The sequence below is a fragment of the Leopardus geoffroyi genome, chromosome E2 (assembly GCF_018350155.1).
Source record: "Leopardus geoffroyi isolate Oge1 chromosome E2, O.geoffroyi_Oge1_pat1.0, whole genome shotgun sequence".
In the NCBI taxonomy this organism is placed as follows: Eukaryota; Metazoa; Chordata; class Mammalia; order Carnivora; family Felidae; genus Leopardus; species Leopardus geoffroyi.
The window spans coordinates 54,914,914-54,938,361 of NC_059335.1; the positions used below are offsets into that span (position 1 = coordinate 54,914,914).

At 46.1% G+C, this 23,448-nt stretch overlaps 1 protein-coding gene across 2 annotated transcripts in view; it reads left to right on the plus strand.

Moving 5' to 3' along the window:
- GAN (gigaxonin) overlaps window positions 1–23,032 on the plus strand; it is a 52,308-nt gene extending 29,276 nt beyond the window's left edge. For both annotated transcript variants that reach the window (XM_045439848.1, XM_045439849.1), the window contains 9 exons: window positions 2,254–2,604; window positions 5,052–5,269; window positions 5,488–5,609; window positions 8,761–8,873; window positions 9,800–9,949; window positions 11,011–11,147; window positions 11,838–11,966; window positions 21,198–21,307; window positions 21,397–23,032. In XM_045439848.1, the coding sequence (XP_045295804.1) occupies window positions 2,254–2,604; window positions 5,052–5,269; window positions 5,488–5,609; window positions 8,761–8,873; window positions 9,800–9,949; window positions 11,011–11,147; window positions 11,838–11,966; window positions 21,198–21,307; window positions 21,397–21,578 (1,512 nt within the window). In that variant the 3' untranslated portion in view covers window positions 21,579–23,032. The remainder of the gene's footprint in view (window positions 1–2,253; window positions 2,605–5,051; window positions 5,270–5,487; window positions 5,610–8,760; window positions 8,874–9,799; window positions 9,950–11,010; window positions 11,148–11,837; window positions 11,967–21,197; window positions 21,308–21,396) is intronic.
- The last annotated feature ends 416 nt before the right edge of the window (window positions 23,033–23,448 follow it).

Genomic DNA, 23,448 nt, shown 5'->3' on the forward strand with positions numbered 1-23,448 from the left:
ACGCGCCTCTCCTGCTGGGAATAGTACCCAACTCTGTTCTTGCCGGGCTCTGTTCTTAAGAGCAGACTGGGCAGAATCTTCACCCCGTACCGGTTTTTGTATTCACCATTCCGACCTCCACCTTCCATCGTGAGAGAGGAAGAAACTGGGTGCTTCTTCCACGGCTGTCTTTTTTTGTTGGTTTGTTTTTAAATCTTAATTCCCATCTTACTCTGTACCCATAGCCTGGAAATGGGAGCTTCGTTGGGCGGTGGGAGTTTATTTTGTAGAAATAAGAGTTTGAGATTTACTCTAATGGCAGACACCTGTATTGTATTCATGATTCCTGGCTCCTGTTGCCTCGGTAGGACCAGTATCCCTGCTGTACCCCGTTCTTGCCCGTGTCCCTTTGCTGTCTGTACCCACTTACATTTCTGGGGGATTTAATGAAGCCCAGCGAAGAAAGTGAGCGATTAGACTTCTTCTTCGCCATCCTCGAGCCCCTAATCCCTGATTACGTGGTTTGAAGTGTAGCACGAGGGCTCCTAAGAATGACCACAGGTGTGCACCAGGGCTGGCTTATGACAGGAGGAACGTAGCATATCTTACATTTAGTTATGTGAGAATGCATTTTATCTTGACTCTTTTTGAGAGCTTCTCTCCTACTCTCTCCCTTATTCCTTCCTCATCTTGTTTTACCTTTCTCATTTGTAAGAGCCATCTCCTCCATGTTTTCTAAGCATTCTGGACGCACTGCTTACCTTCTCTGAATATACTCATTTGGTCATCCTCGGTGATTGTCATTCCTTTTGAAGGTTTTGGGTTAATTTCATGATGTCCTCCCCTTTTCTTTTCTCTGAACACTCTTCTCTTTTCTCTGAGCGCTAGGTGGAGGGGGGTGGGGGTTGTGGGCATGTAAGGTTTTGTGGGTGATTGTTAAAAATAAGTGAATTTAGATTAATTTTGGGATGGTCCTTAAAATACCAAAGCGTCACAAAATTGGGAGCATCACAAAACCAGGCTGAGGACCAGCCTCTCATCTCACTTTTAAAATCAGCTCAGCAGCAGCTATTATAAGTTATAAGCCAATAAGAGCATATTCCTTTTCAGGCTTGGATTTGAATCTTGAAACCTTATTTATAGATTGACTTCTGTGTTTTTTGTTCCCAATTTAAATTAATTATGGTTTAAAACCATAGTTGCAGCATAAGTTGTAACAAACTCTTGATTTGACAGTCTAGTCCTAATTGAGATGGTATTTAGTGGTGTTTTCACATGCCTGTATCTGACTGGTGTACCGCTAGCCGCTGTTTTGTGGCTGAATTGAATACCTCAAGTAAAAGGGAAACGTTTCCTTACTTGTGACCTATTCGACACACTTCTTTCCACAGTTGTGTTGCTCGCTTTCTAAGGTGATAGGCAGTCATACGTTCTTTTTCTGCATCTGTGGTACAGAATGTGTAAAATGTTCCCTGTGGTCCTGTAACCTGGAATCCCTCCCTGTCACTTCCGAGGGTGGGAGAAGCATCCATTCTTTGGGAGAGGAGAATCTGGACTGTTGTGATGGTGGCAGTCTTGTAGAGACCTGTTTCTTTACGTCGCCTCCGTGTTGCGTGCAGAAACTGTCAAGTGGGTGGAGGAAGAAGAATCAGAAGATTAAGGAAAAGCGAAATTCATAACGATAAACAAGAAATACTACCTTAGGGATTTCTGCCAGAGAGTACCTTTGAGACCAGAGTGCACGTGTCGCACCGAGTGTGATGTTTGGCATTGGGAATGAGGCTCTCGGGCAGCGTGGCCCTCCCCTCGCCAAGGGGCTAGAGTGGCGTGTCTGACGTGCCATCTGGCAAAAGACGGAATGTGATACATCTGGAGGCAAGATGTGCCACAGTTTCGGGGCTGGCATTTAAAGAAACTACCTTCAGTTGACCACAGAATGCGGACCTGTCCGCTCCCAGCGCATAGGCCTGGAAGTGAGCAGGGTGGACGGTTCGCCTGCGGAGGGTTCATGGTGGTTCATGTCGGTAAAGCAAGGGAAGCCCTGGGAAAAGTCAGACGGCCACGTGCTGCTCATGTTTTGTGAGGGTTCACCGGGTGCCCTCAAACTCCTCTTGACAAAGAAGCCCTAGGCTGGACCGTGTGACGTTGCCAATATTCATTCGATCATCTTTGACCTACAAAAGTGGAGCTTTCGTGTGGTTCAGCCTGATAGGTTAGCGGTTTGGGTTTTCAATCTGTACATTCAAATGTAAAATATTGATGATACTCTTGCAGATCCGGCTGAGCGAAGACACAATCCAAGACGTTGTGCAGGCAGCGGACCTGCTCCTGCTGACGGATCTGAAAACTCTGTGCTGTGAGTTTCTAGAAGGCTGCATTGCCGCAGAGAACTGCATCGGTATCCGCGACTTTGCACTTCATTACTGCCTGCACCACGTCCATTACCTGGCCACGGAGTACCTGGAGACTCATTTCCGAGACGTCAGCAGCACGGAAGAGTTCCTAGAACTCAGTCCACAGAAGCTTAAAGAAGTGATTTCTCTGGAGAAGTTAAATGTTGGCAATGAAAGATACGTGTTTGAAGCAGTGATCCGATGGATAGCACACGATACAGAGCTAAGAAAGGTACCTGTGGGGTATAACATGGTCTAATTTGCCTTCTTACTTACTTATGTCATTCATTTGTTTATTTAATCCACAGAATAGATGTGTTGTCTTTCCCCTTCAGCCTGATGGACTTACAAAGTTGTGATCTAAAAGATGTCTGTGGGGGGCGCCTGGGTGGCTCAGTCGGTTAAGCGTTGGACTTTGGTTCAGGTCATGATCGAACGGTTCGTGAGTTTGAGCCCCACATCGGGCTCTCCACTCTCATTGTAGAGCCCACTTCAGATCCTCTGTCTTCCTCTCTGTCTTCCCCTCCCCTGCTCACTCTTGCTCTCTCTCTCTCTCTCTCTCAAAAATAAGTAAAACATTTAAAAAAATAAAAGGTGTCTGTGGTACATCTTTGCATAGGATCATTGGAGCCGTTGTTTTTTCAGACCACACTACAAAAGCTCACATAACTCGTAATATAGCAGGAACGTGATCTCTCTTGTACATTGTTTTTAATGGGAAAATGCATTTCAGGCTTAGGCTGGAGATTATAGAAATTCAGCGTCTCCACTCTTTTGTTCAGCATCCTTCCGTCCACCATTACTGGGCTAACCCGTGCGGGACTCTGACAGAGGCCGTGGAGCGAGAGGGGGCACACAGGCTCTGGCAGACGGGTGAGGGGAGGGGGCTCTCCTGGGTGATGGACACCATTCAGCAGAAGGCAGGAGAGCTCTCTGCCGTTTTCATGGTGATGCAGTTCTAGATGGGATGAGTCTGGAAGCGACAGCTGCAGAGGAAGGGTCTCAGAGAATATCAGGCTTTAGATCCACACTGTTTCTACACTGGGGGCCGGAGGAAATCACAGAGCTTTGAGTCCAATATTTATAGACTCCAGCATTGATTACTGTATGCAAAAAATTTTAGAACTATGTCAGGTTTTAAAGTAGTTTTCAGAATGTATCATTGCATTGTTAATTGTTCTCCGTAACTGTTGACTGAGGTTCTAGTGAAAATTCTGTAGGGCCGTTGGGGCACGTGGGTGGCTCAGTCAGTGGAGCGTCTGAATCTTGATTTTGGCTCAGGTCATGATCTCATGGTTTGTGGGTTCAAGCCCCGCATCAGGCTCTGGTCTGACAGCGCGGAGCCTGCTTGGAATTCTCGCTCTCTCCCTCTCTCTCTGCCCTTCCCCACTCACGTTCTCTCCCTCTCTTTCTCTCTCTCTCAAAATAAATTAAAAAAAAAACTTTTAATTCTGTAGGCCCATTTAGAAATGATGGACTATCATATTATAGATAGAAACTCTTACATGGTATGATACAGAAATACACGCTGCTGTATGGTTGTGGTCTCAGTGCGGTAGTTAGCGCTCTCTTTTCCACGTTAGGCAGGTGGATGAGGAAAGGAGATAGGAGCGTTCTCAGTTCGCTGTTGCTCGTGGAGACCACCGTCACTAGCTGCCCCTTCCTTTCTTCTTCAAGTGATGAGGTTGCCAGGGAAACAAGAGGCATTTCTTCCTCCTTTGGTTCGAAGACTTACAGACTTCATATCTTAAAGGCTGTTATGTATGACTCAGGATACAGAAGAATATACTCTAAAACGACTGTTGCCAAATCAAGAAAAACTCTTCATTAAGGAGTTTCGCCTCGTGTGTAGAATGCTGTCGTCAGTTCAAGTTTAACGATCCATCGTGAAAAGTATACAATTCATACTATACGTGTTAGATATTTTTTAACAATAATAATTGAAGAAATACAGAGTACTCAGGATTCTTCTGAACTTTTGCTTTTCTATATTTTTCTTGTAATGCTTTTTTATTTATTTTTTTATTTTACCATTTATTTATTTTTGAGAGACAGAGTGTGAGTGGGGGAGGAGCAAAGAGAGAGGGAGACACAGAATCTGGAACAGGCTTCAGGCTCTGAGCTGTCAGCACAGAGCCCGATGTGGGGCTCGAACTCATGGACCGCGAGATCATGCCTGAGCTGAAGTCAGACGCTCAACTGACTGAGCCACCCAGGCGTCCCAATCTTGTAATATTAATGTTGGTCCATTTTCATTGCCTGTTGCACCATATCGAATCAAGGTATTACTGTGTGTAAGGTTTCCGTAAATGTGATTGAACTCCCAGCACATCCAGCCGTGTGAAATAAGGCCACTCCAGCCGAGCTCCAAGGTTTCCCGTTGGTAAGGTGACCCTTCAGTGTGTAAAGAAAGCCGCTTGAAACTTCTCGGTGCTGTATCAGATATAAATCTGAATGGATTATTTTTCAAGTTAAACTTGTATTATTTATTAAGGCCGTGGGAAGTAGAAAGGAAAGGGGCCGGTAAAGCATATTCACGTGGTGCCCGCGCTTGTGACTTGCCTGCCGATGAGCTGTTAATCATTTCAGGTCTCCGTGAGCCAGAAGAGGGATGTTCTAAACACTGTGTCCTACATCCTTCATTGTTTTTCTCCCCATTCTTTCCACCCTGTCGTGCAGGTCCACATGAAGGACGTGATGTCGGCGCTCTGGGTTTCAGGGTTAGACTCCAGCTACTTACGGGAACAGATGCTGAACGAACCGTTGGTGCGAGAAATCGTCAAGGAGTGCAGCAACATACCGCTGAGTCAGCCGCAGCAGGGGGAGGCCATGCTGGCGAACTTCAAGCCGCGGGGTTACTCCGAGTGCATTGTGACTGTGGGTGGAGAAGAGAGAGTGTGAGTATTGGACGTGAATCGCTTCAACAGTCGTGTAAGGGGAGAGCTATTTCCACGCGAGCAGGGATGCATAGTGTTGTTTTTGGTATCTAAGCATCATAGCAATAGAGTTTTAAAAATGTTTTAAGCGTTCTCTAGAGCAATGAAACTAGTCATAGTTATTGTAAGCAGAACTATATAAAGCACTTTAACTGCTAATCAATTATTTATTTCCTTAGTTCCCGGAAACCAACAGCAGCGATGCGATGTATGTGCCCTCTTTATGACCCTAATAGGCAGCTTTGGATTGAACTGGCCCCTTTAAGCATGCCAAGAATTAACCACGGAGTTCTCTCAGCAGGTACCATTCTGTGGTCAATTTTACTTAAACACAAGATCAAGTAATATGTAATTTCAGGGTTGTACAGAATGACGCAAAACCTTGTAGAGATTTAATTTGAATTTTAAGAGATAATTGTATTATCTCTGTGGTGACACCTTCTGTCTAGCTCTAGCCTTCGAGACTCTGTAAGGAGGAGAGTGTCTTCTGTCAGTCTTTATTGCTCCTGAATCTCTCATACCGAGCTATTTTTGAGAATTTTAGTAGAGGAGCATTTTACCTGATGATGTAACTGTTGGAAAAGCAGGACTCAGTGACTCTTCCCATCAGTTACCTGTGTGGCCACACCCTGAACACAGAATCCCTTTGAGCCACGCCAGCCCCATTTTTGAAATTCATGCTATTCAGAATTATAGTAACTGTATCAAAAGTAAAGCTGTTATGTGAAAGCAGGCATTTCGTGTGAGACTTCAGAAAATATTACTTTCCTTCAAAGGCTTCAAATTACATTACAATAGAAAGTATCTTTCACTGACCTTTGCAAGTTTGAAAACAGCTCCACATCATTCAAAGCCCTCCCTCGAGGTGATGGGGAAGGTTGTACTTGCTGCCTTCTGACTGTTGGCTGCTTTTCTCTGCACCGGGGCCTGCCCGCTTGGGTTCACCCGCAGGTGCCATTTCACTAAATTCTAATTACTATCAATCGTCTTCCTGGAACCCCTCTTCTTATATAGTCTCTGCTTGCCCGCTACCATTGCTTTCAAGATTTTGAAAGCTGTACCAGATTATAGAGCTGGCTAAAGCTAAGCCAGAGGACACAAGTGGAATCATTTTGTGGGTTCCAAGATTATTGAAGTTAATTGTTAGGAATAAGCAGCGGGAGGCAGCGGTGTAGCCAACAGGATGTGGGTCTGACTTCCCTGTTCTGTCTTAGAATTAGCTTCCTCACATTTTCTTCCCATAGTATGTACATATACTCGTGATTTTCACACACGCACACCCACCACTGTGGTTCCAGTGTCATGGATTTTCCAAGATTTCCTGGAGGGGTTGGTGCTTCAGAAACATTGAACAGTGAGGATGGGGTTGTGTCCAGCTGTAGTGAGTGTGGCTGTGAGGTGACCGAGTGGTTCCTATTCCTGCCCGCGCCCCCTCTTTTTTGCTTTAACTGATGGGCTTTTTTTTTTTTTTTTTTTTTTCATTTACTTTTTTCCCTCTCTTCCAGGTTAGAAGTTATAGTCTTTGTCTATATTCCTTTGAAAGTCATCATAGAAACCATAGCCTGTATTCTTAAGTTATCAAAGCCTAAGTGCATTTCTGCTGTTTTTCATGTTCCACAGTCTTGCATTATTAAAATAGGACTTTATGAATAAATATTTACATATAAACATGTTTTATTCATCTATGTTTTATATATGTATCTGTGGAGTGTCTGTTTACCGGCCTATCCACCACTTTCTTTGTTTTTCTTTCTTCTTCTTCAGACCTTCCATCTAGGATTATTTTCCTTCTCCCTGAAGTTCATCCTTTTGAATTTCCCTTCACGTGGGTCTACGGGTAGCAAACACTTGGATTTGTATGTCTAAAAATGTCATTATTTTGACTTCATTCCTAATGGATACTTGTGCTGGGTATAGAATTTCAGGGCATCTTAACTCTGTGGCTTGGCCTTTCCTCAAGTGTGGAAAATTCTTATTCATGTTCATGTCTTTCCTGCTTTTTGGAAGTCAGATTAAACATGGCTACTCCTTTTTGCTCTGTCCTCAGCCTCCTGCCGTCATTTTGTTTTGTTTTCCATGTTTTTGTCTTTCCATGTGTTGCCCTCTTTGTGATTTCTTTTGATGTACCCTCCATTTAATGAGTTCTCTCTTTAACACTGACAGATCTGCCATTAAACCAACCTACTGGATTTTTTTTGTAATCTAGTTTTTTTTTTCTTTTTTATTCCTAGAAATTCTCTTTAGATCTTTTTTAAATCTGCCGTGTCACTTCTGTAGTCCCCTTTTCCCAAGAGTTATCTTAAAATTTGTCTTTCGGTTTTTAAACATAGTAAGCTTTGTCATTTTGTTGGCTTTCTGATTAGTCCAGTATTTGAAATTTGAAGTCTCTGCAAAGCTGCTTCCTACTGTCTTCTGTTGCCGGTTCTTCTTCATAGTCTGCTTTCTATGTCCTAGTATCTTTGGGTGGGTGCTGATCATTTTATTAAAAAGTGTTCATAGGAATAACTTGGTGCTCTAGAATCTTAGAATATCCTAATCTAAAGATTAGATAAAGGTACTTTCTTCCACACAAGTTTTATGTTTGTTTCTTCCAGTTGCCTGTAAACACTACAAATTTGGAATTACTGGAAACCAGATGCAAACCCTGAGGTCTTCCAGACAAGCAAGGAGATTTAAATCTGGGTTCTGGTTCTGGTTGAACTTGGGAGAGGCTCTCCTGCCAGAAGCCACACTTTCTATGGGCCTGGGGTTTTGATTTCTGTCTTTTTCATGCCCTCAAAGCCTTACAGGAGAGGTTGGAAATTTCCCAGATTGGTAAATGCCCTCAGAGCAAAATGGTTTCCATGGTTGGTAACCTCTCCAGCTCCCACTTTATCTCAAGCTTTGCCATACTGTCCTGTCGGCTTCTTCTCTTTTCAGAAGACTATTTCATTTCAAAACTGTTTGGTCCAGGAGGTTAGCTGTGTTGCACAAGAATTGGTATATATAACCGGATCCGCCATTACCTGAAACAGGAAGTTGAACAGTGACTCTTAGATCTTGTCTTGAATACGAAGTGCTCACGGTGCCCTGGATCTGAGTGCTCCTGGGTCTTGAACGAGCGGACGTGGGCTGTAGATGAGAAGCCGTTTGAGAGTCACAGAGGGGAAATAGAATTGATGCAGCTGCCCAATGTCTGCATGGGCGGTGTCAGTCTTGGTTGTATGCTGTAGGGCAGTGGGAACGCACTCGGGTGCTGAGGGAGCTACAGTAGTCATAGTGACTCTCAGATGTGATTAGGCTCCCTCACGAAGGATCCAGTGAATTGTGATCAAGACCTCACACCCACTGCTGTTGTATTTAGAGAAGTTGTCTCCACATACTGTCTCTACAGCTGGGGCATTTATATTCGGCAGGAGGGGGGTGGAGACCAAAGTTTCAACTTCCTTGTGTGTCTCATTTGATTTTTGCAGAGGGATTCTTGTTTGTATTTGGGGGCCAAGATGAAAATAAGCAGACCCTGAGCTCAGGAGAAAAATACGACCCAGATGCAAATACGTGGACTGCATTGCCGCCAATGAATGAGGTAAAAAGCTTTTTCATTTGCTTTGATAGGGTGTCTTTCTTCCCTTTAGCGCTTTTGTTTTGCATTTGCAGAGATGTAAGAGGAGAAGCAGGGAGCCTGCCACACGCCCCCCACCCCCACTATGCTAGTGCCCACCTTCCCGCTCCTCCCTGTGCCTTTCTCCAGCCTACGCACGCACGCTCTTGCTTTGGGACCTTTCGCAGATGCCCTTGCACCTCGCTCCTTGTTTCCCACATTGTCCGCACAGCACTCTCCAGGAGGCCTTCCGTCGGCCCCTCAGCTCCCACCACACTTCCTGTTTTCTTTCTCTTCGTGAGGCACAGCAGCTTCTCACGTGCTGGGCATTTTTCGTGTTCACACGAACTCCTTGGTGGCCGGGGATTTTGTCTGTGTGCTGAGGGCTCTATCTTGAGTGCTGCGACGATGCCGGGCACAGCGGGGACAGCGGGGACGCTAAGGAAGTATTTGCTGGCAAACGAGTGTGAGCTACCTCAGGCCTCTGTCATTCCAGATGGCCTTAGCGTGAGCCTGGCCTCCCCGTGCCTCTCCCAGCCTCAGGCAGCGCTGTTGCTGTGGCTCTTACTTGGCTTTCACACCAACCTGGAAACACTTAACTAAACACGGATAATTTTATTGACCCAGAAGGTACTACTGTTGTGAGCCACGACGAGTGAGAAATAATGATTCTGCCAGTGAATTTATCACATGGGTGATTCCCTTATTCGGAATCGCCCCGGGATGGGGGTTCTTTGCCTGTTGTGGCAGAAGGGTGAGCTGCCAGCGAAATCACAAATATCTGAGAGAGAAGGCTTTGAGCCTGGAATTCTGGAATATCATGGTATCTGTAATTTGTAATAGTGTGTGGCTACCTGCTTTCAGTCTGGCAGTTGGCCTTCCGTGTGCAGAAACCTTTGCTGTCTTTTCAGCCGCGGCATAATTTTGGAATTGTGGAGATAGATGGAATGCTGTACATTTTAGGAGGAGAAGACGGTGAGAAAGAGCTGATCTCCATGGAGCGCTACGACATTTATTCTAAAACTTGGACAAAGCAACCTGACCTGACCATGGTTAGAAAGGTGAGAACCACGTCTTGGGATTACTCGTTGGGTTTTAAAGTTAGCGTTGGCTCGTTTCCCACACACGCCCTTTAGTAGGATCAACAGCGTTAGAAGAATGAGTGTCGCGAACTTTCATCTCTGTCGGTGGTTCGCCTCTGTTACCAGCCGTCCGCCAGGATAGCGTGTGAGTGCTCACCCTGATGGTGGGCCCTGCGGTGTCCACACCCGTGCTTGCCAGATGTGTCCTGAGGGCGCTGTCCTAGGAAGCGAGCAGGTCTTCCAGACCTGTTTTCTCAATCATTGTTCAGGCCTGAGGAGACACAGTCTGCAGGCAAGAACCGCCGTTGCATACTGAGTAGAGTGAAGACACGGCCCCCGTTCCCTGGTGTGGGACGGAGGGGCTCTTGATCACGCCAGACCTTCGGGCAGTCCCGTGGGTATTTACAGCTCAAGTGCTGGGTTCCCACTATCGGTGCCTGCTCACTTCGGAGCAGGAACTAAGTGACATCCATTCAAGATGGAATCTAAATCTTGGAATCTTCGAAGAGTGGTGGGAGAATGGAGAGCCTGGAAAGCCCCCTTAACAACTAGGCTTTGGGCGCCCGGGTGGTTCAGGTGGCTCAGTCTGTTAAGTGTCCGGCTCTTGATTTCGGCTCAGGTCATGGTCGCGTGGTTTGTGAGATCAAGCCCCGCATCAGGCTCTGCATGGACAGTGCGGAGCCTGCTTGGGATTCTTTCTCTCTCTGCCTCTCCTCTACTTATGTGCTCTCTCTCCCTCCCTTCCTCTCTCTCTCTCCCTCTCTCTCTCAATAAGTAAATAAATAAATAAACTTAGAAAACTTAGAGTATTTGTATATCTCAGTGTAATAGTATTAGACGGAGTTTAACAAACAATATGTGTGCTTCCTCCTCTTCTCGTTTTTAAAATCCTGTGTTTGTGAGGTTGGAAAACACCATAGTTTGACTATTGAAAATCAGATCCTTTCCCAGATACCCTAGGGTGCCCTCTAGACTAAAGGTAGCCTTTGTCTAACTTGACTCATCAGTCGTGCCTCCCCTCTGTTGCTTTCTCCTTTCAGATTGGCTGCTATGCAGCTATGAAAAAGAAAATCTATGCCATGGGCGGAGGATCATATGGAAAACTCTTCGAATCTGTGGAATGTTACGACCCAAGGACCCAGCAGTGGACTGCTATTTGTCCGCTAAAAGAGAGAAGGTAGGAGAGCGTGGACGTTGACTTTGTAGATCCCCCCTTTCTTTCAAATAAACCTTTGTCTTGACTTGGCATTTGGTTTCTCTAAAAGTAAGTGAGGGGCACCTGGGTGGCTCAGTCAGTTAAGCGTCTGATTTCCGCCCAGGTCATGATCTTATGGTTCATGAGTTTCAGCCCCACGTCAGGCTCTGTGTTGACTGTGCGGAGCCTGCTTCGGATCCTGTCTCCGTCTCTCTCTGCCTCTCCCCTCCGCCGCCCACTCTCTCTGTCTCTGTCTCTGTCTCTCTCTCTCTTGCAAAAATAAATAAAGGGGGGAGGGGAGGGGGGGAAGTTACAGAGAGGGAAGGAGGCAAACCATAAGAGACGCTTAAGGACTGAGAATAAACTAAGGGTAGATGGGGGTTGGGGGAGAGGGGAAAGTGGGTGATGGGCATTGAGGAGGGCACCTGTTGGGATGAGCACTGGGTGTTGTATGGAAACCAATTTGACAATAAATTTCATATTGAATAAATAAATAAATAAATGTTTTAAAAAGTAATTGAATAATCCATTTCCTAAAAAGGAAGACCCACATATTCATGAAACCCTGTATGTCATGGTGTTACAACAAGCATAAGAGGAGTTAGGGAATCAATCCATTTACAACCATGGGTTGTAAATCCAATAGCTGATATGCTCTGTGTGGTCTTTCAGATTTGGAGCTGTGGCCTGTGGAGTTGCCATGGAACTGTATGTTTTTGGGGGAGTCAGAAGTCGTGAAGACATCCAGGGCAGTGAGATGGTCACTTGCAAGTCTGAATTCTACCACGATGAGTTTAAAAGGTAATTATGAGTGGTTTCACCTAACTTCTGCAACTTTTCCTTTACGCTTTCAAAGTCATGTCTTAGATTTGTTTCGTTTTGTTTTCAAGTTACTTTACTGAATTATCTCATCCATTTAGGACATATGCCTAATGCCCACTAGATATTTAGTCTGACTTCAGAAGTATTTCTAACCTAAAACCATTGAAAAGTGTTTCCGAAATCTGTATCAGACCTCGACCCTTGGTTACTTAAAATCATTTTTGGCTATAAAAAAAAGCTATAGCTTTTAAAGTTTAAACTCGTTAACCTAGCATGTATGACCTAGCATGATACGGCCTTTGTCTATTCTCTCTGCTAGTCTTCCACACAGATGCTTTGCTTGAGTCATGCCGAGCAGCATTTTCCCCCCAAACACGTTATGATGATCTCAGCTCTGTGCTGTTGTACTATTCCTTTTGCCTAAAATTTCCCTTCCAATATTTATCCAATTAATATGGCCTTTTCCGAGACTGTGCTTGATGGTCTGCTGCCTGGAGAAAGCCTTCTCACACCTCCCAGTCTGATTTAGGTTCCTCAGTCTGTGATGCCAGGAGATTCAATTCATGTCTCGTGGATTGCAATCGTTAACCCTAAGGTTCTTAGGGGCAAGATTCAGCTCGGCCAGCTCTGGATCTTAGCTTCAGCAGCACACCTTACCTGTGTCAGCTGCTCAATGGAAGGTTGGTTCTGTGGATGGAAGTGTGGTGTCAGTCTTCAAGCGTCTGATAGGTTGCCATACCTGTCTTGTAGAGTGGGCACCCTCCCACCCGCCCCCTCCCCTTCTCGCCTCTCACACATCTTACTGTGATAGCCACTAAACAGGACTATTCCCTTCAAATCCTAGAGGTCATGGGAAAATTCGTCTTGTTACGGAATTTCAACCGTGTTACCAGAAGGGGGTGCTATCATGCAGCGTTTAATTTCTTACTGTTTTAGATTAGGGCAAACAAGGTGCAGTTTCCAAGACTTTAGAGATAGAAATAAATGTCACCTAACTTGTAACGTATTTTATATTCAGGATATTTGTATAGCCTTTTTCCCTTCTTCAATTACAGGAATAGACAGTGTTAGGAAAATTTATTAGACAAAGTTTGAGAGCAATTGAGAGAATGTCTGCTGTGGGGTTAAGGTGGGGGGTGGGGGGGCAGAATTTCAAAGACTTTCGACATTTCTCTTGATACATTACTGTGAGGGCTGACTGTCCAAGGTATAAAGTACTGTGTTAATTCCTGCCCGACTGAATCTTGAGACCGTCTGCTCAACTTGACTTACAAGCACTGGTCAGTGCGTTTGATTTCTGGTAAAATACTGACACGCACCTTTTTCGTGATGACCGAGTTACTATTGAGGCAGCGTGAGCTATAGGATGCCGCTTGTCTGCTGGGGTAATTAAGGCCACTGATGCCTCACTCTTCCCTGTCCCTGTTGGTTCATAGGACTTAAATCTGGCTACACAGTTTCTCAGTCTGTCCTTGATATGCTGTCAATCACTAGAACCTTTGTATTTCTCTCAGGCTGTTTCATATTTGTAGTTAATAAGCTTGCATGTAAGTGTATTAGTTGCTTTCAGTTCGTAAGTATTAGACACAAGAGTATGGCTCCTTCCTTGCTAGTTAAAAGCACTTCCAAATAAGTTCAGGGATTGTTAGTTTCCTTCTATCTAAGCTGTCCAATGTTAGTTTTTTGTTTTCTAATGTTTATTTACTTATTTTGAGAGAGAGACAGAGAGCATGCATGTACAAGCAGAGGAGGGACACAGAGAGAGAGAGAGAGAATCCCAAGCAGGGATTCTGTCACCGTAGAACCCAACACAGGGCTCAAACTCACAAACTGTAAGATCATGACCTGAGGGGAAATCGAGAGTCAGATGCTTAACTGACTGAGCCACCCAGGCACCCCTGTCCATTGTTAGTTTTTAAAGTAAGCTCAAGGCCCCATGTGGGGCTTGAACTCAAGACCCCGAGATCAAGAGTCACATGCTCTACCCACTGAGCCAGCCAGGCGCCCGCCAGGGTTCATTTTTAAATAATGGAATGAGGAAAGCTGAATTTCTCTTGGCAGTATGACATGTATGATTCTTACTTGTTTAGGTGACCCTAGATATATACATAACACTAAGTGCCGTGGATTAACTCGTTCATAACTCGTTCGGTCTTCAAAAAGCAACTCTCTGAGTATCGGTGCTCCTTTTCTTCCAATTTTACACCGAAGCACAGAGAGGTTACGTAATGTGCCCGAAGACACACAGGTCTCACAAGTGGTGGGGCTGGAATTTGAACTCAGGCACTCTGGCCGCACAGTCACCTTTCCAGCCACCACACCGTATGGCCTTAAAACACAGGCTTTCCCGTAAATCTCTACAGGAAGAAAGTTACATATAGCAGTAGTTTATTTCTCAACAGAGCAGATGTTTCCAAGTATGTTATATTTGCATACCATGGAAACTGTTGCCAGATGAGCAATCTGTGTGAGATTGGAGAACATTTATTGTTTTTAAGTAATCTCTTGTCTTTCCTGTCTTTGTTCCCTATTTTTAGGTTAAAACTTTCCTGGAAAAATGCCATATCGTATTTTCTATGTTTCTGACTAAAAACAAAACTGTTTGAAGGAGAGCAAAGAAATTGCCCTAACTCATTCCACGTCGTAGTAGCCACTTCGTGAATCCAGAATGACAGGCAGCCCCTACTACTGCGCCCGGTGTCACGGCTCCCTCACTAGTCCTGCCACCCTCCCAGTTACCCACACCCAAAAAAGCTCATCTTCGATTCTGTCTTGTGCTTCACATCTCATCCGTCGCCCAGTCTTGTCCCCTTTTTTTAGACTCTGGCATATTTGCCACATCACCCGCCTTCATTTCTCTGCTCCCGCCCCACTGTGTCCGTGCCATCCTGTGTGCAGCATCATTAGCCTTCTAACCAGGATTCCTGTACTTGTTCCCTATTTGTGTTTTTGAAAGATGAATCGGACTTTGGTCGTTGCACTCTCCCGCTGGAAATTCGTGGTATTTCCCCGCTGCTTACCGAACAGAGACGGTAGTATGTTCCCCCCTGCTGGGGTTCCCCGCTCTCTGAGGTTAAGAGAAATGCTCAGCCTTTTCCAGTCTCTTCCTTCCGTGTCCTGCACTCCAGCCCCCTTCTTTACGCATCCCGTGTTTGACGGCCTCCCCACGTGCGTTCAGCCCAGATGCCCCCCTTTGGTTTCTATAGACCAGTCATGGTGACTGTTGAAGTCAAGGCCTGTCGGTTTCACGTTTTGATCCCTGAACGTGTAGTTGAGCAGACTTACTTGACAGCCGGCGGAATCCCGTGTTGGTTCCCTGACCCGTGGGGTCGGGGGCCATTGTGGTAAGAAGGGCTAAGGGAAGTCCGCTGTAACTTTCCTTCCCTATCACGACGGAAGACCGGAAGCAGTTCTGCCCCCTTGAGCAATTGACAGAAATTGGTTCTGCCATCAAAGACTTGAAAATGCAAGAGTGGGGCTACCTCTCACGTCCCCACTTAATTCGCCTAAAAGGTAGAAAAGGCAGGTGGATTTTGGACAACAGCCGTGTGCTTTCATAAACATAATCAGATGGTTACACGGATCACAGACTTAGTCCCAGAGGTAGTATCTTTATGCGGATGTTGTGTCCTCATGCAACGCGGTCCCCGGCCTTGGTATGCTGCTGTTGACCTAGCTCCTGCTTTTTCTTCATACCGATATGCAGGGACTCCCAGAAGCAGTTTGCCTGGCAGGGCCAGTGGTACCCCTGCACTGCCTGGCCTCAGAGCCACGTCAGCCCTGCTGTCTGCCCTCTGTTAGTCCGGGGGGATTTTGGTCATCTTGGTGTTCCACTAAGACATCCTATTGGTCTGCCCCTTGGCGTTATGCTGTTTGAATCTGATGGTTAGGAAGTAGCCTTTGTAAGACACCGGGAGATGAACCGCACTCCTGACCAGATCTGTTTCAGCCGTGGCCCAGTCAAGGGGCAGAAACGACACCAGTCATCTGAACAGGGAAGACGTAATTCACACGATCACTCACTAGTAAGAGGTGGTTAACTGCTGATGGGTGAAAGGGAGCTCTGAGGGGTGCAGAAATAGCTAATTTGGGCAGTGCAGCCACTGCTACCTTTAGGGCTGAGGGAAGTACCCTAAGAAGGAGCATGTTGGGAAGAGAGAGGCCTCCCCACCCTGCAAGGGTGCGCCGCGGCCACTGCGTGCAGGACGGCGGGGCGCTGGGGGCAGAGCTGGTGTGCAGGAAGCGGCCTGCTGGGTGGCAGAGGACCTTGCTGAGGGCAAGCATCTCCGGGCCTCCTGCCTGCAGCCCGCGGGAGGAAGGAAAGAGGCACACCAAGCCCGGGAAAGAAGCCCTTTCCCCTGCCTGGCCGCGCGGTCCCTCCGGCGCCCCCTATTGGCAAAGCCTAACACGGAGTTCATCTTTTCAAGGCCCTTCATTTTCTGCACTGTGTTTTGCTCTCATCTCATGCACTGCTTCCTTCTTTTGACTTACTTTGGGTTTGTTTTGCTCTTCCCTTGCCAGATTCTTCAGGTAGAATTTTAGATTTCTTCCTTTCTTTGCCGAAATCTCCTATCTTCTCGGAAGCGTGTTTCCCTTTCTCTCTCGAGCATAGTTACTCTGGCCACGTTCCAAGTCCCCACCTGATAGATCATCCCGGCACCCCGGGCACGTCAGAGTTGGTGTCTGTTTATGGTTTGTTCCCTTGAGAATGGGTCCTCCTTTCTCTGGCTCTTCTTCGGTTGAGTAATTCTGGGCTGCGTCCCGGACATCGTGAATGGTACGTTGTCGGGGCCCCGAGGTCCTTTCTGGTGCTGTCAGAGCATTGCGCTGACAGTTGTAGCAGCCACGCACCTGGTGGGATTCCTTGGAGGCTGTAACACCTGCTGCACACAGCCGCTCGAGCCCGTCTTCAGTTCCGGAGGCCCACCTCAGGTTCAAGTTCTCACGGTTCCGGGCTCACGGACTCAAGGCTGCCTTTGGCCCACACTACCAGACCACTGGCAGGCTCCCTCCCTGGGGTTGTGTGCTCGACTCTCACCTTCTTTCCACAAATCTGCCTGCTTTGGCTTAGTCTCCAGAGCCGTCGGGCAGTGGTCTTTGGTCTCTTGCCTGGAGTTGATGGCACCTGCTTTCTCCCAGGGGGATCAGCTTGTTAAGAGCTTCCTTCTCCCTCCTGGAAGCAGAACCTCACTAAAGCTCCCTCTGTCTTTCTCCTCTCCAGTTGATCGCCCGTCCCTCTCCCCTCTTCACTGTCCCTCCTCCCCTGACCTTCCCTCCTGTCCTGCTCTCTCTAAAGCTCACTGCCACAAGCCAGGCTGTATTCTGAAGTCTCCCTCACAGGGGACATTGCTCATTCTAAGTTAGCAGAGGACCGTCCTTGCAGCCTCAAGTCCTCATAAGACCGTGTTTGAAAACATTGTAACTAAAGGCATACCACTGCCCTGTCCGTTACAAAAATGACTATCACTCTGGGACGGCCGCTAGGTGCTGGCCGCTGTGCAAAGCACTTTACGCTGGCCACTTGAGCTCATGCCCACAGGTCATTCGATGTCAGTGGGGGTGTTTGGTCTCTGCATTTGACACATGACAGCTAAATTGTCCAAGGTCAACAAGGTGCTAGATGGCAGAGAAAGAAAGGCAAAACCGTATGCCTTTTATTCCTGTTTTGTTTTTTTTTAATGTGTCTTTTTTGAGGGAAAGGGGCAGAGAGAGAGGGAGACAGAGGATCCAAAGCAGCCTCCCTGCTGCCAGCGCCGAGCCTGATGGAAGGCTCCAACCCACGAACTGTGAGATCATGACCTGAGCTGAAGTCGGACGCGTAACCGACTGAGCCACCCAGGTGCCTGTTTTATATCCGTTTTACAAGCAGCAAGTAAATACATGATGCACTTAAGTTTTTGTATCAGTTTTATTTCATCTGAAGCCTCCACATTATATGAAATAGATCACCTAGGATTATTTGTCTGAAACCCAGGAACTCTGAGTCATTGATCCGCTTTGGACCAAATTTGGTAGATCATCTACATAGACCGATTGCCTCAGCTTTGTTTAATTATTCCAGGGAGGAATAATGTGAGATTCTCAACTCTACAAAATTATGCCAAAATATTGTTGTGTTCTGATGTGCTTTTCAGTAAATAATCTAGTCACAGATGTTCAGTCACCAGTGCCGGTTACCCTCGTGCGGATACACATGGCCCCGTCATGGATTCGCCTGGAGGGGTCGTGTGCCTCCCCACTGGCCTTGGTCCTGGATGTAGGGTGCAGCTGGAGACAAGGCCTGAGGACACTCACTGGCTTCATTTGATTCAGAACCTGGGAAGAATTGAAATGTCAGGGCTTCAATATTGATGTTTATCCCTGAAGACATAAGATGTGAATAAGCCAGTTACTGTAGTTTGACGTTTTCAGACACTTTCTTTCAAAGGCCTGTTCAGGTCCCCATTTTGACTTTTCAGGGAGAGCTCTTGGATGTTTCCGTTTCCCTATTTCCTAGAGACATTTTGGGAGCAGGGACCAAACCATTCCTAGTCCCAGCGAACTGCTGGGTACCAGTCACCATTCAGATGTAAGATGAATCAAGTGTTGCACGAAGGGCTTAAGACTCTGGCAGCCTTACATTAGCCTTGCTTTGCAGTGGTTATGTGATCTCGGAAGGTCCGTGCTTCTTAGTATTCCAAATACGGAAGCTGCTGCTTTGTAACAATCTGGGAAGAGTTCTTTGAAAGGAAAGTGCTGTTATTAGAGAAACAGTTTCACATTTGTATTTAACACGGAGATGCGCTAGATCTCAGCCGCCGTCTTCCTGGACACTCGATAGCACAGAGTTGGAGATACAGGAATAACGTCCATACGCCCTGCGCTCCAATAACGAGTGTAGGCCTGGACGTGGTAGTTCTTAAGGGCTTAGATACAATCCCGGGGTCTGATGAGGTCTGCTACACCTGCAGCTATGTCTTTAGCTATTAAAGGGAAATTGTTTGGTCCAATTACTTTAAGTGAACGCCATTATATAGCAGAATCTATGGTTGGTGGTGGTGGTGTTCAAACCGACCAACAAACAAAAAAAAACACTTTTATTTTGGAATAGTTTTACACTGATCTGAAAGTTGCAAAAATAGAGTCTGCATTAAGCCATGCACCCAGCTTCTCCTCATGTTAACATCTTATGTAACCATAGTACAGATATCAAAATCAGGATATTTGGGGCGCCTGGGTGGCGCAGTCGGTTAAGCGTCCGACTTCAGCCAGGTCACGATCTCACAGTCCGTGAGTTCGAGCCCCGCGTCGGGCTCTGGGCTGATGGCTCGGAGCCTGGAGCCTGCTTCCGATTCTGTGTCTCCCTCTCTCTCTGCCCCTCCCCCGTTCATGCTCTGTCTCTCTCTGTCTCAAAAATAAATAAACGTTAAAAAAAATTAAAAAAAAAATCGGGATATTTATGTTGGTACGGTACTGTTAAGTAAATACAGTCTTCATTCGAATTTCACCAGCTCATCCACTAATCTCTTTTCCCTTTGCTCTGGGATCCCATGCGGGATCCGACAACACACTCAGGTGTGTTTCTTTAGTCTTTTTTCATCTGCGATTGTTCCTTGGTCTTTCCCTGCCTTTGATGACCATGGTATTCTTGAAGATAATTGGTCCGTGTTTTTATAGGATGTCTTTTAATTTGGGTGTGTCTGAGGATTTCTCACGATTAAGCTGAGGTTTGGTTACGCATTTTTGGCTGGGACACCGCGCAACTCTGTGAGTTATAAATGCAGTGCTATCGTTTTTTATTTTGTTACTCAACCGTTCCAGCTTTGGCCACTGGGAACGCCTTCCTGTCAGCTCTGTGTCCTTCGGACACACCCCGTCCTTTAAGCACTTCCTGTCAGGCGCACAAGGCACTCCAGGCTCATCTTGTGTTTTCTGTCTCGCCTGGGGAATCAGCCATATCTTTTTAGAGGCCTGGGTCCTTTTAGTGGCTGTTAAATTGATTTTCAACAGAAGGGCCAAGACAATTTAGTGGGGAAAGAAACGTCTCTTCAGCAAATGCTAGAGCAATTAGAGGTCTGCATGGAAGGAAAGTGAACATCTACCTAATTCCGTTCCGAAAATTCAACTTGAAATGTGTCATAAGACGTGAGTGTAAAAGCTGAAACTGTGAAGTCTCCAGAAGAAAGCATAAGAGGAAAACCTCTGCAGCCTTGGAATAGGCAGGGATTTCCTAGAAGGACATAGAAAGCGTGACCTTTAAGAAAGAAAGAAAGAGGGAGAGAGAGAGAGGGAGGGAGAGAGAGAGAGGAAAAGAAAGAAAGGAAGAAAAGAATAAATTGTGATTCATCAAAATTAAAAACTCTTCTTCAAAAGTCTCCATTAAGAACATGAAAAGATAATCTACAAGCCGGGGAAGATATTCACGATCTGCGTATCTAACAAAGGACTTGTATCCCCAAAACACAAAGAATCTTACGATTCAAGAAGAAAATAGAAAACCCAGTTTCAAGAATGAGCAAATCTTTGAGCAGACATTTCACAAAAGAAGACTGATAAAATGGCCAGTGAGCACACACAGAGACACCCAGCATCCTTCTTTTCCGGGAAGCCCGCAAGCCCACGCCACGAACGTGGCCGAAATCAGAAAGACCGACATTCCCGAGAGCTGGTAGTAATCCCCAGCGATAGGAAGCCTCAGATGTTGCTCATTGGGACAGAGAATGGCACAACACTTTGGAAGACAGTGGGGCATTTCCTTACCCGGTGGAATACACCTTTAGCTGTATAACCAGTTCTGTGACATAACATCCGCAAAGAAAATTTACACTCCAGTGTCCAAAACAGCTTTATTCACAGGAGCCGAACGCCGGAAAGCACCCCAAGGAACATGGGCGAGGGAACGCATAATTCTGGTACATCCATACAATGGAAAACCACTTAAAATTGTAAGAAACAAAGTATGGATATAAGCCACGGGGTACTGAGTCTCGGGAACGTTTTGCTGAGCAAAAGAAGCAGATTGAAAAGTGCGTACGCTTTGTGTTTCAAAGTGGGTGCCGTTCTAGAACGGACAAAATGAAGTATCATCCATAGTGACAGGAAGGAGATGGGGAAGCAGGTTGAGCTGAACTGGTGCGGGGCCTTGTCCTCTGGACGGGTCAGCCACCTTTGTCGTCTTCCTAGACCTCATCCTCTTGCCTTCCTTTGTTTTGTCTGTCTGTTCGTTTTCAGGTGGATCTACCTTAACGACCAGAATTTATGCATCCCTGCCAGTTCTTCTTTTGTTTATGGAGCTGTCCCCATAGGAGCCAGTATTTATGTTATCGGAGATCTCGATACAGGTAAGCACGTTACGGCGATTTTGCTGGAGCTGTTTCTGGCAATTCCAAGACGTGTTGTTGTATCACCTGTGCTGCTTCTCGTGGTTCAGGTACCAATTACGACTACGTGCGTGAGTTTAAAAGAAGCACAGGGACGTGGCACCACACCAAACCGCTCCTCCCGTCCGACCTCCGCCGCACCGGCTGTGCAGCCTTACGTATTGCAAATTGCAAGCTTTTCCGCCTGCAGCTCCAGCAAGGCCTATTCCGTATCCGTGTTCATTCACCCTGAGGAGGCGGCAGAGCGGAGGCAGAGCTCCTGACCCAGCGCACCATAACATGGCTTTCTGCGAGGGGACCAGAGGTGGCAGCGTATCTCCGGTGGTTTTACTGTAACGCTTAGAAGCCCGCGCTTCAGCTCCTCTCGGGGAGAACCCGTAACTGTCGAAAAAGCTCCCTTGGAGGAATCCGTTCCTCCAGGTAGATGTGTCTGCAGACAAACGGAGTAACTATCCGGTAGAGGCAAAGGGAAGTGGGAATCGGGGTCATGTAAAATATCGAAGTTAGCGTACTAAGGTGCATTCTCCCGGAAGGGGACTCCTTTCCGAGCGGCTGCTGTGTCCCAGTACCTGGCTTTGGGAAACAACAGAAATCCGTATATGCAAATCAACATATCCAAACATACCGAGACTGCGTTCCTGCTGCACTTGGAAGGAAATATCATGCCTAACCCTGCCCGACAGATTCAGGTTTGTGCCTAAGATGTTAGATTGGGCCAGGTAGTCTCCACCTACTACTAGTACTGTGTCCTAAGAATCTTTTTTCAACTATATTATCATGAATTGAAACTAAGATAAAATTTCTCCCTCATGACGTTCTATCTTAGTAATCTAAAGGTTCGATAAATTGATGAGTCAGGTTGCAGCCCTCGTGCGAGTTTAAAGGCAGTTGCTAGCTTCTGTGTTGACTTAGATACGTCATGCCATAATTTCTGGGGTAGTTCTCTCGGAGCTGTGAAGGGTCTCGTGCCGTGCCGTTCGTTCTTCCTGTTCAATTAACCAGAACCGTTTTGTAAACACGAGGAGATTAGCAGAGTAAGGGATGTTACAGAAGGAAGACCCGAGTCAGACAAGTGACCAAGGTCTGCTATGGCTACAAAAGCTGTCCAGACAAAATCTATAGGGATCAAAAAACTTTAATCTGTCTGAAAGCACACAGAGTCTCGTTTACTACTGTTTCGGATTGAAAACCTGTCTTAGAGCGCGAACCTGCATTAAGAATCTAGTCTTTGTAGCAGAATTTTCTCGATGCCGTTCACTAGCAAGAGTTTTAGACCAATTACGTTATAAGTAAAGTTTGGCTGGTAGAATAAAACTACCTCAACTTAATTTCATTCTGTTCATAGTAGAGCGAATTCATCTCTTCTCCGCTTCTCCGCTCTCCTACCTTCCCTTGTCTCCCCATGCTGCCGCCCTTCCCATCGCGGGGAGAAAATCTGTCATTAGTAGCACTTACCTTGTAAGATACTTTTTTGTTTTCCATTCAAATTACGCCACCTTAGTGTGAGATCAGGGACTTCCAAGTGCTTGATTACGTCATAATTTGAATTTTATGTAATATCAGGTTTCTAATCAATTTAATACAGAGCTCTTCAATTTTAATTGTTTTCTACAGTTTCCACCGCCCTCAGTAAATGGCTGTAAGAAGCAGTATTTTGTCTTAATGATTAATAAATGTATAAATGTATCCTTTGCTTATACATTTGAGAATAGGAGTTTCTTCTAGAAACTTCCTAGATGGAATGCTTATACGCTGTTAACATGCATAGGAAACCTCGCTTGTGTTTCCCCAACCGTGAACAGAAAAAAGGGTAACCTCCTATCTGCGGTTTTTTTTTTTCTTACACCTGTTAGGAGTCAGTACAATGCTGTAAACGTTGCTGAAGGAAGACTTGTCGGGGGGGGGGGGGGGGGGGGGCGGTTCTAAAGAATGTTGTGTGTGGAGAAGATACTGTTGAAAGAAGGCGTGAGGTGTCTATCTTCTGTATCAGAGGCCCCGGGCCAGATTTGCCACACATTCACGTAACACAATCAAATTCGATACATAAAGCAAAGCCGGCCTTTTTCCTCTGAATTGTGTACCAGTCAGCTGTCGTCCGCACA